At 38.1% G+C, this 16,872-nt stretch overlaps 1 protein-coding gene across 1 annotated transcript; it reads right to left on the bottom strand.

Annotated features, from left to right (window-relative positions):
* Positions 1–2,121: 2,121 nt before the first annotated feature.
* Positions 2,122–13,821, bottom strand: cenpt (centromere protein T). Its single transcript, XM_081391925.1, has 14 exons — positions 13,572–13,821; positions 12,887–12,934; positions 12,297–12,396; positions 9,981–10,116; positions 9,019–9,115; positions 8,804–8,946; positions 8,539–8,638; positions 8,228–8,376; positions 6,275–7,456; positions 5,647–5,946; positions 4,481–4,580; positions 4,257–4,400; positions 4,052–4,156; positions 2,122–2,519 (listed from the first exon to the last, which is right to left on the bottom strand). The coding sequence occupies exons 1-14, from the start codon at positions 13,658–13,660 to the stop codon at positions 2,390–2,392; spliced, it is 2,823 nt and encodes a 940-aa protein (XP_081248051.1). The 5' UTR covers positions 13,661–13,821; the 3' UTR covers positions 2,122–2,389.
* Positions 13,822–16,872: the final 3,051 nt, after the last annotated feature.

The raw sequence follows: 16,872 nt of genomic DNA, 5'->3' as shown, positions 1-16,872 counted from the left end.
TTTCACAACAACAGCACTCTCGTTTCACATCACTCTCTCCATCGCTGAAACTCTCATCTTAAACAATAAGTCAGCTAATTTCACACACGTGTTCGCTTGCACATCCAGCCACATTGAGGATAATTTCTCACCCGGTGAGTCATGCACCAGATGACGTGAGCGTTCTGGCTGCTGCGCTGCTCTGTGACCCACGTTTGTGGCTTTATGAAGGAGACAGAGAACAGATTGGCTTGTCAGAGGTTCGTTTTCGAGCAATGTTTGGTTTAAGTGCTACATTGTAATGAAACTCAACATGATAGATGGAGTTTGCTGGAGTGGCTGCAGTGCTGACTCATACTGTGGAGAATGTGGAAGGGTCACTGCAAGCAGGAGGAGGAGAAGAGGAGGAGGAGGAGGAGAGGAGGAGTAGAGGAGAAGAGGAGGAGGTTGGGGCCCCAGAGGGCCACAGGGACCCAACATCTGGAGAGCCGGATCAATCTATAGCGACACCACAATGAGAAGGGTGTGAAACATGAGCCGGATCTGGAAGTGAAAGCTTTGAAAGATTAAATCCAGTCTGACAGTAAATAAATACAAGAGATACTGAAAGAGGTTTAGAAAGGAACAGGAATCCAGAGTCTGTCTGGGCCCGCAAATCTCAAAAACAGACTTGGCCTTGTAAAACTCACACATACACGTCTGCTTCGGTCATTAGCAAAAGGAAAAAAGCTGGAGGGTAAGATTGAGAAATGGTGCATTAGTTACTCCGAACTTCACCCAAACTCTTCTATACAACACTGTACCATATTAAAGCAGTTATTTTAACAATAAAGTACAAGAGGCTGTGACATATTGTGAATAAGAGGTCAAGGTTTGGCTTGATAGCGGAACTGAAAATGTTTGAGTGACTAAAGATTGCAAATTGTAAAATGTGCACCTCGAGTAAGACAAAACTATAATTTCAACATCGTATTGACCAATTAGCATTCAAGATCGGAATTATCCATTTTATAATAAAATTTGTGGTGTATAATTCAAAAGCCTGCAACTGTAACACTATCACGCTTATTAAACTCCTCTGTGATGGAGTGTGACTGCCACCTAGTGGACACTGTATTCAAACACATTTTTAGATCTGGTATTTTTGCATATTAAATTAGTCTTTGGGACAAAGGAGTGATTATAGTACATCATAGTAAAGATTCTGACTACTTCAAACAATAATACACCTTCAATCTAACATTAATCTTCTGTGACTTTCCAAGTGACAATAGATATAGAGTTGGACAGGCAACTGAACAGTTAAGGACAAAGAAGGAAAACTTGTTTTTACCTATTCAATTTAAATTATAATTATTCAAAACATTATTTTTTTTAAATGATAAAAATAAGCCAATGCAGAAAATATTCTGAAATGATAATATTGCACTGTAAAATAAAAACAAGTATTTATGAATAATAATACTTTTATTTACAGAAGTAAAATTATAATACAAATATTTATGGATCTCTTTCTTTGCTTTCAAAATCAAAGAGCTTTTATTTTGCAGAGACCTTAAAGATAGCTCATGAAGTGATGTCATTACTACAGTATCCACGCATGAAATAAATGCATTTTAAATTCATCAAAAACAGCATTTTTTTCCCCCTTGGATTCACGCTAGTCAGGTCTCACTTCTCAGGTCGGAAAATATGGAAATCTATAAATATGTAAAAAAATCACATCCCTGCTTAATAGTATTTTGTATGTATAGCATGCACAGTATATTTCATACTGTATGCATGGAATACCCCATATTTATAAATTAACCGGTGTATCCCAGAATGCAATACACTTTTATTTCTAGTGTGGCAGATAAAGCATTGGATTTACACAAAATTGAATTAAGAATTATGAGAATAAGAATAAAAACATAAAATACTACTGTTTATATAATGCACATGGTTTCACATCATAAAGTATGGTATGAAGTAAACAATACTCTACTCCAACTAGCATATTTCTAATAATTTCCAACACAGAATCAGAAGGCTATGGTGTTTGTGGTTTATATTTTTCCATGGCAGAAACATTTTTGAAGCAAATTATTTTGAAGAAAGCATTTGTGTGCAGATGAATCATGCACAATAAGACAGGGACTTCAATTTAAATACCATGCAGGGTTTTTAATGTCTGCTTTGAGGAACATTTTTGAAAATACACACAAATGACTAAAAAATACCGTGAACTGAAACTTTATTCGTTTTCTTAATGGTGCTGCATAAAAAAATGACAGATATATATTACACAAATCTTTATTTACAAAACAAGGTATTTATGTTTTGAACATATAAACATATTTACAAGAGCACATGCAGATATGCGCAGCCATCTACTGCAGTGTTTAAAGAGGATGTCACGTCTGCGTGTTCACCTTCTCTGTGTTGGGATGACTTTATTTCCGCTGGTGGCCACTGGGATGAGAAGTTTCCGATACTCAAGCGGAAGATATTTCTCTATCAGTATATTCACAGGCGTACCATCTGTCACAAAGCCCTGCCTGAGAAAAACAACACAAACAGTCAGTTGAGCATGCTAAACACAGCCAATATGACTCCAAGGGAAAAAGGCTGCAAAAGTGTTCAAAAACAAGTGTACTGAAGGGGGTGGACTGGAGTCCACTGCTGCTTCAATGTCTATGTAATGAGTGATTATAATCAAGGTATTAATCAATATTTTTCCTTCTAAATATCACATGAGTTGAATGACTTCTCTGGAGATTTTACTTTGTTATAGAAGTTACCAGTGTGATTACTGAAATGTTCTTTTCATGTATTCTCTAATGTCTATATTTGATATCTGAATGCAGTAACAATGCTTTTGCTTATTTAGCCCGGCTTCCAGAAATGAAATAGGGACTTGTTTGTGTTTGAGAAAGGTCTTCAACATGTGTTAAAACATATAGGGGTCATTGAAGTCTAGTTTAAGGGACCATTTCTTTGTTAAAGCCTTACTTTTCATTTAGACTAAAGTGTAGCTCTCCTTGAGAGAAAGAGTTTTACGACTCTCCTGTTTATAGATAGAGCCTGGCCAAATCCAAGCTTGGAAAAGCTGTGTCGGTGTGTGTGTTAGTCTTCTTGGTTACTGGTTAAGGAACCACTGGCATTATTGGAGATTGACTGAGTTGTTGTTCGGGACATGCTGGCGCCCAGCAACCCAAATCTGCGAACTGGAACGTCACGACGTGCCAAACTTCAGGGTCCGAGTGTCAGCCGCATAATCTATGGAGATATGCTTCAGTCTATCTGTATATGTGTGGAAAATTACATTGTTTATCTATTTCTTAGCCAATCAGAAACTGCAACCTGTTTGTTTATGTGTGTGTGTGTGTGTGTGTGTGTGTGTGTGTGTGTGTGTGTGTGTGTGTGTGTGTGTGTGTGTGTGTGTGTGTGTGTGTGTGTGTGTGTGTGTGTGTGTGTGTGTGTGTGTGTGTGTAGGGTATAACTGCTGTGATCTTTGTAACTGTAAGCGAGGTGGCCTACGAACTCCTGTGTGAGTCTTGAAGCTGAACTTCTGCTGATGAAACTGCAAACTATCTTCAGTAAAACTTTTCTTCAATTTATTATAATTCTGACTCCGGGTCTTCTTTCAAACATCTGGTCCTTGGGTCCTAAACTGTTACCCCCTAACAGTACAAAAACAAGATATATTGACCTATTATGCCCTTTTTCAAAGTCTTGATTTTGTTTTTGGGGTCTACTAGAATAGGTTCTCATGCTTGCATGTCAACGGCTTTGATCGCGTAAAAAAAAATGTCACGCCCCTTACCATAACCGCGAGTTTCAACACAACTAGCTAACTCAACCAGACCTCCCCCCTTTTTTGCATGTACTGGGTAGGAATTATTTAAATGAAGAATATTGTGATGGGTTCGTTGCCAGAAAAATATCAAGACTACAATGGAGGCGACACTGATATAGAGAATAACTCCCGCTGGAGGGACTTTGGACTCTGTAACTTTGCAGACCTTTTTCATGCTCAAACCACAACATTACACACTAAAGAAACAGCATAATCCTTTTTAATGTTTACCTTCTCATGAGGAGCTCAAAATCTTCAATCTCAATAGTTTTACGTTTGGCATGAGTAGCGTATACTTCCAGATCATCAGCTAACCGTTCAAAGTACTTCTTAAGACTAAGGAACAAAAAAAAAAGCACAGACAGAATCATTGCAGGAGACGTAACTTCAAATGTTCGTGCTGCATAATGTAAATAACCCTTCTTTTAGCACTTACAATTCATTAATGACAGGGAAGACGTCACTGGCCACTTTGGTCTTGGCGAAATGCTTGAATACGCTCATGACGTAACTCTTGGGAAGAACATTGACTTCCGTCTGACGCTTCTTTCTGGGGGCTCGTTTGGCAACCTGAGGGGGACTGAGATAAATGGGTTTTAAATCTGCATTAGGATACACTATTAAACAGACAAAGGAAAGAGGACTGTTGTTGGTAAATACCCAGCATTCACTTCTTTAAGGACTGTGGGCATAGCCTGCGCACTAGGACTTGCGAACACTCTCTTCTGTCTTACAAAAGCAGGAGTTTTCATGGACAGTTCTGAAATAAAGGAAAATACAATTAATGCAAAAGTAAATTAGCTAAATCGGAATTGCAAACACATCAACAACTGGTTATTTTTAATGATTCGATAATGCCGAGTTCACACTGCATGATTTTAGGCCCGAATTTCGCTCGCCGACAGGTGATAAGTCCGAAATCATAGGCAAATCAGTGCCCGTTCACATGAGTGACAATCACGCAGTGCGAATTATGAGCCGCGATCTGAGAGAATCGCCGACGAGTCGCCGACGCCCGTGAGATATTTGTCGTGCTAAATAGCTGGACCTGTTGGCGATTCACAATCCTGCTGTGTGAATGTGTTCTGACTGAAAACTACATCGCAATGACCTACAGCCAATGAGAGAGCAAGAAACAGGACAGCAGGATGTTCGGGGAGGAGTTATAGACCAGAATATCAGTATTTAAACAGATATATATTTACAACTATGTCAAACAGAAACAAAGCACAAACATTTGCTTGACCAGCAGCAACAGCAGCACATTGCCAAATTATTTATTTACCCCCAACTCTTTTTGCAGAGCACATAATCCTTGCTCCCCTCGTCTCCTCAACCATTTCCTCCTCCATAATCTGTTTTTTTCCTCCTTTATGCGGACCAGACAGAATTTATTGGCGATTGTTTCTTTTGTAAAGTCATGCAGTGTGAAACCCCCTGTCGCTGACCATCGTGCAGTGTGAACACAGCAGAAACTGAATGTCACCCCAGATAGTCATGCAGTGTGAAAAGAACAGTGAGCTGACTACTTTGAAAATCGTGCAGTCTGAACTCGGCCTAAAACTGACTCAAATGATTCACTCAAAAATTGTAAGAAAACATTTAACAATCTCTCTCTCTCTCTATATATATATGTACAGAGAGAGAGAGAGAGAGAATTTCATTATTTTAGTACAAGAACAAGGGCATCTGTGCTTTGGTTGTTGTTCACTGAAGCCAGTTCACTGATATGATACATTCAAATGTAAATGTATTCAAAATCGAACTGATTTGAGAAGACAAATTGCAAAACGAAGACATAAAACACATGTGAAAGTGGAAGTCACCTGCACTAAGAGCGTCGTCGTTGTCATCATCCTCTTCCTCTTCCTCCTCCTGAGGAGGTTCAGGGCTCTGATTGGCTGGCTCAGAGTCCATCAGCTCCTCCTCTGATTGGCTCACTTCCTCCAGGGCATCATGATGCTCTACAAGCTCAGATAAATATTCCTCAGCAAGACTAGCCTCACGTAGGGATGACCTCCGCTTAGATGTGGTGACCTCTGCCACAGGGCTGCCCGCTTGTTCTCTTTCTTCATCTGTAACGTCCTGCAAACTCTCTCTGTTCCCGTCAACAAACTCCAGATGATCTGAACAGAAACACGTTAGCTTTTCAACTTAAAATTTATTTTAGTTTAGTTACTATTAAAGAACTGCCCACTTAAACAGAAAGAGACCATTCCGTGTAAAGCAACAGAGCACAGTTTTCTTTTTAACGTGACATTTTGGGGGCATCTTAATATGCAATTCTGTTTATTTAATCGCAATCAAAATCCCAAAGCTTTGCATCATTGGAATAAATCATTTAACATATACCTTTTTTTTTTTTTTTTTTTTACCGACCCCAAACTCATTTGAGCCTGTAATAATCAGGTTGAACCTTGTGATTGTCATTTCAGGAAGTCTCATTGTTCTCACCTTTCTCTCTGGGATTCAGTCCAGCTCCGAAACTCTTTGTGACTCTAGTGGAGGCTGGAACTCCCGGGACAGCTCCTCCTCCCTCTGAGCGGTGAGCTCTGCGAGTTATTCGCTCTGGATGATGTGATGCATCTGGCTTCTCTTCAGTGTTCTCATCTTCAGCTTCCTCTTCATGCTCATCTTCCACAACGTTCTCTTCCTCCATGTTCTCATCCTCAACTTCCTCCTCCACGTTCTCATCCTCATCCACATTTTGATCCTCCTCCACGTTCTCATCCTCAACTTCCTCCTCCACGTTCTCATCCTCAACTTCCTCCTCCACGTTCTCATCCTCAACTTCCTCCTCCACGTTCTCATCCTCAACTTCCTCCTCCACGTTCTCATCCTCAACTTCCTCCTCCACGTTCTCATCCTCAACTTCCTCCTCCACGTTCTCATCCTCAACTTCCCCCTCCACGTTTTCATCCTCAACTTCCTCCTCCACGTTTTCATCCTCAACTTCCTCCTCCACGTTCTCATCCTCAACTTCCTCCTCCACGTTCTCATCCTCAACTTCCTCCTCCACGTTCTCATCCTCAACTTCCTCCTCCACGTTCTCATCCTCAACTTCCTCCTCCACGTTCTCATCCTCAACTTCCCCCTCCACGTTTTCATCCTCAACTTCCTCCTCCACGTTCTCATCCTCAACTTCCTCCTCCACGTTCTCATCCTCAACTTCCTCCTCCACGTTCTCATCCTCAACATCCTCATCCACATTTTGATCCTCCTCCACGTTTTCATCCTCAACTTCCTCCTCCACGTTTTCATCCTCAACTTCCTCCTCCACGTTCTTATCCTCAACTTCCTCCTCCATGTTCTCAACCTCAACTTCCACAACGTTCTCATCCTCAACTTCCACAATGGATTCCCGATCTTGTAGCTCCACATCCTGAGATTCAGCAAGTGATTCTGTCATCGCCTGCGTTGGAGCAAGTACAATATAATCTCCAGGAATCAAAAACACATCATCTCCTGCTTCTTGGGATGAAGGCGCCAACTCTTCCTCTTCCTGTGATGGTGACCGTCCTACTGTCTCGTCTTTTTTCGAGTGGACGTAAAGCTCTGTGACATCATTGAGGCCGAGCGTGAACTTCTGCCATGAAGAATCGTCGAGAGTTTTTCCATCCTGGACCACAGAGTGATCTAAAGGACAAAGAGACTATTTAACAAACAGACCAAATATCAGACTCAGACTGTATATTAGGGTTTCACAATTTTGAGGGAAAATATAATTTGTGATATTTCCGATAAACCTTGCCATTGCAATTTAAAAAGAAAAAAAGAAAAAAGAAAACCTCCAGGTTTGATGTGCTTATTTGTCGGGCTGCACATTTTGGCCATTTTGTTTATTATATATCAATATGACTATAATAATAGTAATAATTATTTAACAATAATTAGTATTATTACTGCAACTACAAAATAAGCATTGAATAAAAATAATAATATTATAATAATAATAATAATAATAATTTCATTTTACAGTACAAATGTAAAATTACAACACTAATATTTATGGCTGCCTTAATTCATTTTCAAACGCTAATCCATCAAGCTTTCACTTTGTCCAAAAACCGCAGGGAGTCCATAAAGCACCTTTTGTTGACAACTGCTGGTTTATAAGTGCTTCTCATAAGTTTGGGAGGTTTGTTGGTGCATGTTGCTTTCGCATATGCACGTTAACTTATAAGTGACCCAAACTCAGCAGATGCAAAGACGGAGTTGCTAACCGAGCCGCTCTGAGACACCAAAAAACACTGCATCATGAGCTGCTCTCGTGTAAACGAATGCTTCACTCTGAAACATGCAGAACATACTGTATTTTTGCAGCCATTGAGATTTAATGATCATATTAAGCCATATCACAATTTTGGTTTTATTTCAAATAACTGTGCACCCCTAGTGTATATAAACCTTGTTTCGGGCCCTGCTCCAAGCATCTCTGAACGGCCTCATCAAATGCATCCACAGACGACAGCTTCCGATTGGACACCTTCCGCTGGAGCCCGGCCCTCTCAGAGCGCTTATCCACAAACGGGGTCTTCAAGGTCAGGTTCAGCCCGCTGACAGAAAATAAACTGCCTCAATCATCTTTTACATCTTACAATTCAATTTCAACCATGTAGTTCCTAATTAAGTTAATAAGTTAGCAATTTTATTTACTTTCCATTGCCAGTTTTAGTGAGCAGGCCAGTCTATTGGAAAATAATGGACAAAGCATTTACCTCTTTGAGCCAGCAGACAAATCCAAATCATGAGATGTATCTGGTTTCTCTTGAGGGCCATCACCTCTGAGAGAGACATGCAGGACGTCCTCTGTGTTGTCTGAGAATGTAGAAAAGGGTTAGATGATGCTTTATCTGAATGGTCTGTCGCATGTGACAAATTAAAATTATGTGCCGATATTCCACTATATATGCAGTACGCCTGTTTTCAACTCCAAAAAGTTCGCTAACAAAATCATATAACAGGTGAGAATGGGTGAAGCACCTGGCAGTTGATCGAACTCGCTCTCAAACGCGGACACACTGAAGACGCGCTGAGGTTTCCTGCGGCTCAGTCCTCTGACCACATGTGTCAGGGGTTCAGTGTTCAGAGTCAGATCAGACAGCTCCACTCCAGACAGGCCTTCACTGAGGAAAACACAGACACGTGAACACAACGTGCAGAGAACTGCAAGTACATGAGACTGAAGAGTTACTAACGTTCTCTCTCCGGCACTGGACACACTGGACTCGGCTGGATTCGGTTCTGCTACTTGCAGTGCAGGCTGACCCGACATCAGAAGTGATGCTTCAGTCTCTGAAACACACATGGGTGAAACTTCAACAACAACAAAAAATTCTGCTTCGAATTTTTTTTAGACTACTACTGCAAACATTTGGGCTGGTGAAGCAAATTTAGTAATATTTGATGCAAAGAAGATTTTGCACAATGAAATCTCATTACAGTCACATTAATAATATCATCTTCTGATTATTTAGGAATTAGTTATTTATATATTAGTTATAGATAAGCATTAAAAACTTTATTTAAAAAATTATTTAGGCTACATTATCAAAAATAACTCACTATATTGTACAGATAATCGTAAATAATTATATTAGTCATTAATAATTATAAAAAGGTAATTAAGCAACTGGATAACGGTGTATACAGAAGCATCCTGAAATAATGTGTAAACTTACAAACACAGATCAAGTGAACTAAATACAACAACTAGAAAAACATGAACTAAAACTTCAACATAGTAAGTGCACATACCAGTGCTGTTGTTATTGTTAACTAAAACTATTCAAATTGTTTTTATTAATTTGAATATTTCTGAAATGAAGCAAATTAGAAATAAATGAAAATTAGAAATGTTGTCTTAAATAAAATAAGTGAACATAAAAATATATATTTTTAAATTAATAAAAATAACAAAAATCACATTAAAACTACTAAAATTTAGTTCTAAAATTAAATATAAAAATTAAAGCTAATTCAAAATATAACTAATATTTGTACTTTTCCATGTTTTAAAATAAAAAAAGATTCCAATAAAAATTCCATGATATTTCCAGGTATTCCACATTTATAAGATCTCCAAATATCTCGCTTTATTAATACACTCATCTGTGTTTCTTGACATTTATCGGTTTATTCCTGTAACCTTTCCACTCACCCATCTGAATGATTCCTCTGAGCAGACCACGAGTCGTCATGTCCTCGTCATACAGCGGGGACGGGGCAGGAGGGTCCGTCTTTGCCACCGTTGACCTCCGTCGTTTAGGTGAAGGGAGGGGTGACAGAGAGACACTCTGAAAAAAAGAGAAATGCATTAAAAGGATGGCATAATGCCCTTTTCACAAGATGTAAATTAAGTCTCTGATGTCCCCAAAATGTGTATCTGAAGTTTAGCTAAAAATACCCCACAGATATTTTTATGTAGCACGTTAAAATTGACATTTTTTGAGGCTGTACAAAAAGCACCGTTTTTGTCTCTGTCCCTTTAAAGGCAAATGAGCTGCTGCTCCCGGCACAGAGGGCGGAGCTTCAACAGCTCGCGCTCATAAAGACATGCACTGAAAATTTCTAAAACTTTTAGCCTTTTATGCTCAAACCAGAGTCAGACAATGATGGAGAGACTCAAGAAGAATTGACAGCATGTAGACAACATTTCTGAATGGTTAGTTGATACATTTATGTAGCTTATGTGTAGTTATCTTCTAGTCATTGATTAGCATATTCTGTCTTGATAATCATACACAAATCCGCCGCGATCTCTATGGGCGCCGCCATCTTGCCTGCCGCCATTACGAAGCCTTCGCCTGCCTGCGAAGTGTGAGGGTGTGACAGTCTTGCCGGTGTCCTCTAATGACATTTCAATGAAAGCGGATCCTGGGGCTTAAATATTGTCATTGTCAAAACATTTTAGTTACTAAACTGAATTTTATTAGGTTTAGTGACAACATGTTGCAGTGTTTATATTATATGGTACCATTTCTGGTACGCTTTTTTTTTATTATTATTATTGCTTGAAACAATTTTAGGATTTCAATTAAAAAAATTCTCACCTAATGCTGTAAGTTAAACATACAGAGAGCCTTATCAGCTGGCAGTATTATTTAAGGTTAAAAATAACTAAATATAATTAAATATAATGCGTTTTTTTATTTATTATAACAACAACTTTATTTAATGATATAAGAAAACATATAATAAATATGTAATATAGTACACATATTTAGCAAAATACTCTCTATAGCTTTTTTTCTTACCTGAGGTAAATGTTATGTGACATAATTGTTCTCCAGCTGTTTTATTGACCCTTTCCGCGGTTAAAAAAACACTGATTGATCGATATTATGTATGATGAATATACATTTTCGGTAGGTTATGCTCCTGTGTCTTTTAACATTGTTCATTCGTGTTTATTTACTATTAAGTTATGATCGGTTCACGTGCCATAGGGATCTGTCACGTCACATTTACAAACGCCAAAATATTTATTGTTTGAATTTCATAATAAAATTGACAGAATCTGAGAGCTGGGCTTTTTTTTTTATATCATAAGTAACCTGCTCTGTATTGTCTGTTGGTCTCCGTGTCCTCTTTGCTTCTCGATTTTTATGTACGTGAGAAAATGGATGTGTGGTGTGAGAGCGTGTGAAAAGTGTCAATTGCGTGTCTCACGGTGAAAGCGTGAGAGTTGGCAGCTTACAGGTATTCAACATTATTTTATTAATCATCTGGCATGTGAGCTTCAGAACCTAAAGTACAGGGCATTTATTGAAGGTCAAAATTACATGAGCTCCGGATGGATTGGCCAGATACTGCATACCTTCGCAGATGAGCTCATCACATTAAAAGGTGTTGTGAGGTTTTCACAGGCAGTGAACTCGTACCATAATGTGTCAGTAACAATATAGAGAGAAAACTGCAAAGTTCTCGAAGTAGTGTTTGACTGCATGGCTGGCCGAGGGAAGTGTTGTAGCCATACAGCAGGGCGACTGTGCAAAATTAAAGATGAATAGATAAAAATAGATAAAAATAACATTTCGTACAGCTACATCTGCTACAGCCGCCTACGGGACCAACGCTACTTCCTTAGCAACAAGGCACGCAGTAATGGCGGCGCTGCTTTACTTCCGTGTTTCGCCGGATTTGTCTATATATATCGTGTTCCGGGGGCGGGGTTTATGTAATTTTTAGGGTTTGTGATGTCACTAACCCTGGGGGAATGTTGTGTAGTCCCTACCAGCCGTTTGTTGTAGTCCTTAAAAAGTGATTTCTTTATAAACATATAATTTTCTAAAAATATCTCCCTTTGCTTTGAACTTTGAGCATTGTAACTTTGCAGATGTTGTTTATGATCAAACAGCAACATTACACACTAACTAAAGTTAGAAAAGTGAAATCATAATCAACCACCCCTTTAAGGATGTGATTATGTAGAATATGCAGTTTTATAAAATAATCTATTAAACACCACACATACCTCATGGAGCTTCTTCTTGAGTCTGTGACGTAAGGCAGATCCAGGACTCTCCAGACCAGGGGTATTTTTCAACCTTATGCTCCGCCGTACACTGGTTGAACTGAAACACATAACAAACATTGAAAAACAATAAGCAAAACTTACAGAAAATTATATATATATATAATTTATAAAATATAATAAGATCTGGGTAACTCTGTGTGCGTAGGGGGGTGCATATATATATATATATATCAGAAAGTTATTAGTCTAAGGAGGTTTTGCATAGTTGTCTGTAATGGCTATAATTCACAATTTGTACGTTTTTAAAAGGTTATGCTAAATAGAAATTCAATATAGACTTAACCTACAACCAGTAAGTTATACAGAGAGTATAACTTTCCCCTTATGACGTTTTAGTATTTACCCAACTAATGTTGCATAATGTTTGAAAAAATATTCACTCAACTATTTGTTTATAAAATGTATCTGTGTGCATAAACCATTTATGTTAACTGATGATAACGTAAACAAGCAAACACATATACAATTAGGCTGGAGATTTTATGTTTATAAAATGTAACGTTGAGTGACATTTGAAATAAATTCACCTTCTGGTTACAGGAGATCTGGGTAACTCTGTGTGTACACTGGTTGAACTGAAACACATAACAAACATTGAAAAGCAATACACAAAACTTACAGAAAATGATACAAACACACACACACACACACACACATACACGAAGAGTTCAGATGCAAACGCCTCTAAGTGCCTTCTGAAATTTTCTTCTAGAATGATCATTTTTATCAAGCTTGTATATTTAAGTTCAGTAATTTCACTTAAATGACAATTAATATGTCATTTTCATTGCTATTTAAGTGAAATTACTGAACTTAAATATACAAGTTTGATAAAAAATGATCATTAAAGAAGGAAATTTCAGAAGGCACTTAACTTAGAGGCTTTTGCATCTGAACTCTTCATATATATATATGGGTGTGTGTGTGTGTGTGTGTGTGTGTGTGTGTGTGCGCGCATAAGTTAAATATATCAGAGAGTTAGCTACTATTAGTCTAAGGAGGTTTTTGTATTTAGTTGTTAACTGTTACTCAACTAACGTTACATAATGTTTGAAAAAATATTTACGTAACTAACGTTATTTGTTTATAAAATGTATCTGTGTGCATAAACCATTTTCGTAAACTGATTGTAAAGCAATCAAACACATATACAATTAGGCTGGAGATATGTTTATAAAATGTAACGTTGAGTGACATTTGAAATAAATTCACCTTCTGATAACAGGAGATCTGGGTAACTCTGTGTGCAGGACTCTCCTCAACAAAACCCGAGCAGATATGTCCTCCTCTGTTGAATCCATCGTTTCTTATCGTAGTTTATCACAAAACGAAATATTCACAAATGCTAAACTAAACTACATTAAATTGAAATGAAACAACAAAGAAAAACATCGTCGACTCATACATCTGAGGTTTGAAAATGTAAGTCACACTCCCGCTCGTTCGTTCAAGTGAATCTCGCGATATTTTGTATTTTGTCGCTTGCTTTCATGAGACACCCCTCGCTGCAGCCTGTAGCACGATGACGTAGTTGGATCATGATCCAATACGTACTGGACGCGCATGCGCGGTGGTGCGTTTTGGTCTGTAGCCTACAAATAATAATAATAAAATAAAAATGAATTTAAGTTAAATATTAATGATCACTTGAGTGACAACTGCGTGATCTGACTGATGTGATCAGTTTGTATATTAAACTTAAATTCAGGTTTTTTTATTTTTATTTTTTATGTAGGCATGGCATGATGTATGTATAAAACTCCGTTGCTATAGAAACAAAGACGCTAAAATGCAATCATGCAATGAGCCCTATTGTGAAATTGATATTTTTATATTTGCTATTAGTATTATTATCCATGCTGTAAAATCCTTATGATTTTATTCAACTATGTGTGGGTCTAATGAAAAATACGGGACAAATCCTGTCCATTATTGATTTGATACGGGACACATCATCTTACTTGTACGCGACGATTTCGTATTTTAAGGGACCTTACAGAGCACTGTGGAAAAATATAGCCATTAAAGAAGGAACTCTTACCAGGCAAAATATCATTAAGCACTTTTTTCTGACAAGATTTAGTTTCTTGATGCTATTATGTTTTGCGTTTGCGAATGTGTAGCCTACTGGTATTTTAAGTTGTTTACAGACCGTAGGCTATTGTAGGCCTACCTCTTAAAATTACAAAGACAATTACTTGACTCATTTTTGCTTTCACTCAACAGAAAATATGACCTGAATAAAATAAAATGGCTTTATTTTAAAATGTTCTGTATACACGCATTAAATTTAAAATGTTGTAAAATTAACTATTTTGCATGTATGTAGAGAGAAACTAGGAAAGCATCACATTTATCTAAATAATTACTTATTCATCAATAATTTGGCTACTTATTACTATTTATCAGTAGGCTACTACTAAACAGGTTAGAACATCATCTCACTTAAGACCAGCGCATGCGAATTATGTTCATGAACGTGACAAATGAACAAAAGACTCTTAGTAATTATTTATGTTCCCTGTAAATTATTTTTGACTGCATTATAATGATTTCTTAATTCAGAATATTATCAAGATTGCGTAGGTGGATGTGTTCGGGGAATTTGCCAGTTAAAAGTAGGCTATAACATTTAAAGCCCCTTAAATGAACGAAATGACTCAAAAAAGATTCATTCATTTTGATGAACGAGATCGAACAAGAGAGTCAGCAAAATGATCCGAACCATCCCCATTCAGTACGTATTGGATCATGATCCAACTACGTCATCGTGCTTCAGGCTGCAGCGAGGACTTCTTGGCTTTCATAGGCGCCGCGGTGTAGTTTACAGCGCTGTAGTACCAGTACATCCTCAAGGGGGCGCGCGACGACAGCGGCTCAGAAACCTGAATCCTCCATTGATCTGCGTTCAAATATCAGTGCAATTTGTGAAGTATAATAAATTGATACCTAACAAACCGATATAAAACATTTCCAATTATCTATATAAAATGATTTTGAAATAATCACTCAATGAAACAGCTGTGATATGGCAATCCTTCAGAACATAATAGAACTTTATAGAACAGAAGAATAAAATGGCTTCTAATAGAGCATTGTATTAACCATCGAATGTGGTATTAACACGTCATTTACTACAGAGAAAAACTGAGTAGTTATGAGTTTGATCTCTGCATCATGCACTATGTGCAAAATATGCCAATGACGTGAAAAAAAAAACTTGGTTAGAGATGCCACGAAGTAAGTGGCAATGCCTTAACCATATGTGTGTTGAAGGCCACTAGGACCTCTTCCATCCTTGTCAAGGGGAGTGCTAACCTTCTCTCCTTTCATACAACACAGATGTACACGTGGTTTCTCAGAGAATTTATAGGGCAGTACGTGCCTGTAATTCCCAACGACGGTGACAAGTTTCAAAATGAAAACCTTTTTATCATACTTTATATATCACATCTTGTTGTGTACATTTTTACATACGCGTTATAATCGTATTATATGTATTAATGCTTGATTTATGTATTAAAAAGTTGTGTTTGTGATCCTGAGCCGCCTTGCACGGCTTTCTCATTTGCATCTCGCACATACCGACCAATCATAACGACGCGAGAGGATACGTCACAGACTCTTGCCCAGGAAGTAAACACTAGAGACCATGCGGTATAAAAGCCGTGACGCGGGAACACAAAGATGGCTGAACACTGTCTCTCATAAACTTTTGTGGAAAACCCGATCTTTTTTTACATTAACAATACAAATAGATTTATGTTCTGAATGATTCTGCAACGTTGTAAGCTTAAGTTGAGAATATTTACCTCCTTTTAGACTGATAGAACTAAACGTCTGTCGCGGCCGGCTGATTGATTGAAACTCGTGTGTTGCAGAAACAACCCGAGACAAATGGAAGGAATGGAGGAATTAGGTATGGATTGTTTACCACTTTCAGAAACCCCGACTAACAGCCCTCTTCCGAAAATGCGACGACCGGTATCTGAGCCCTCAAATATGGATATACTGAAGGCGATCGAGAGGTTGGGAAAAAAGCAAGATGATATCATGGAGAAGTTACTGGAAATTGAAAGGTCTGTTGCATCTAATTCAACCCTAATATCCGAACTTGTCACCAAAGTTGATTCGGTTAACGATAAAACGAAGAGATCTGTAGCTAAAACTGACGACCTGAGTGTTGAAGTAGAGGCTGTGATCTCTGAAAACAAACAACTGTGGGAAAACGTTTGACAATGTCTGGTATTCCGGAGGAGGCAGGAGAAAATGTGAAAATGATCGCAATGGATCTTTTCTCTCTTGTCTCGCCGGGATTGAGAGATGTTCTCCAGACGTCCATTGATGTCGCACACAGACTCGATCCGAGGCGGATTATCGTGCAGTTTTTGTCACGCACTCATCGAAATCGCATCTGGTTGGACGCAAGAAACACTGAAATCCTCAAACAGAAAGGCATCAAAATAAGATCTGACACAATGAATGGAGTAAACTGTGGCCTCTGGTAAAAGTC

This window comes from Scardinius erythrophthalmus (genome assembly GCF_964197995.2).
Source record: "Scardinius erythrophthalmus genome assembly, chromosome: 17".
Taxonomy (NCBI): Eukaryota; Metazoa; Chordata; class Actinopteri; order Cypriniformes; family Leuciscidae; genus Scardinius; species Scardinius erythrophthalmus.
The sequence above is the reverse complement of the archived record's forward strand: the minus strand, read 5'-3'. Positions and strand labels throughout refer to the sequence as shown.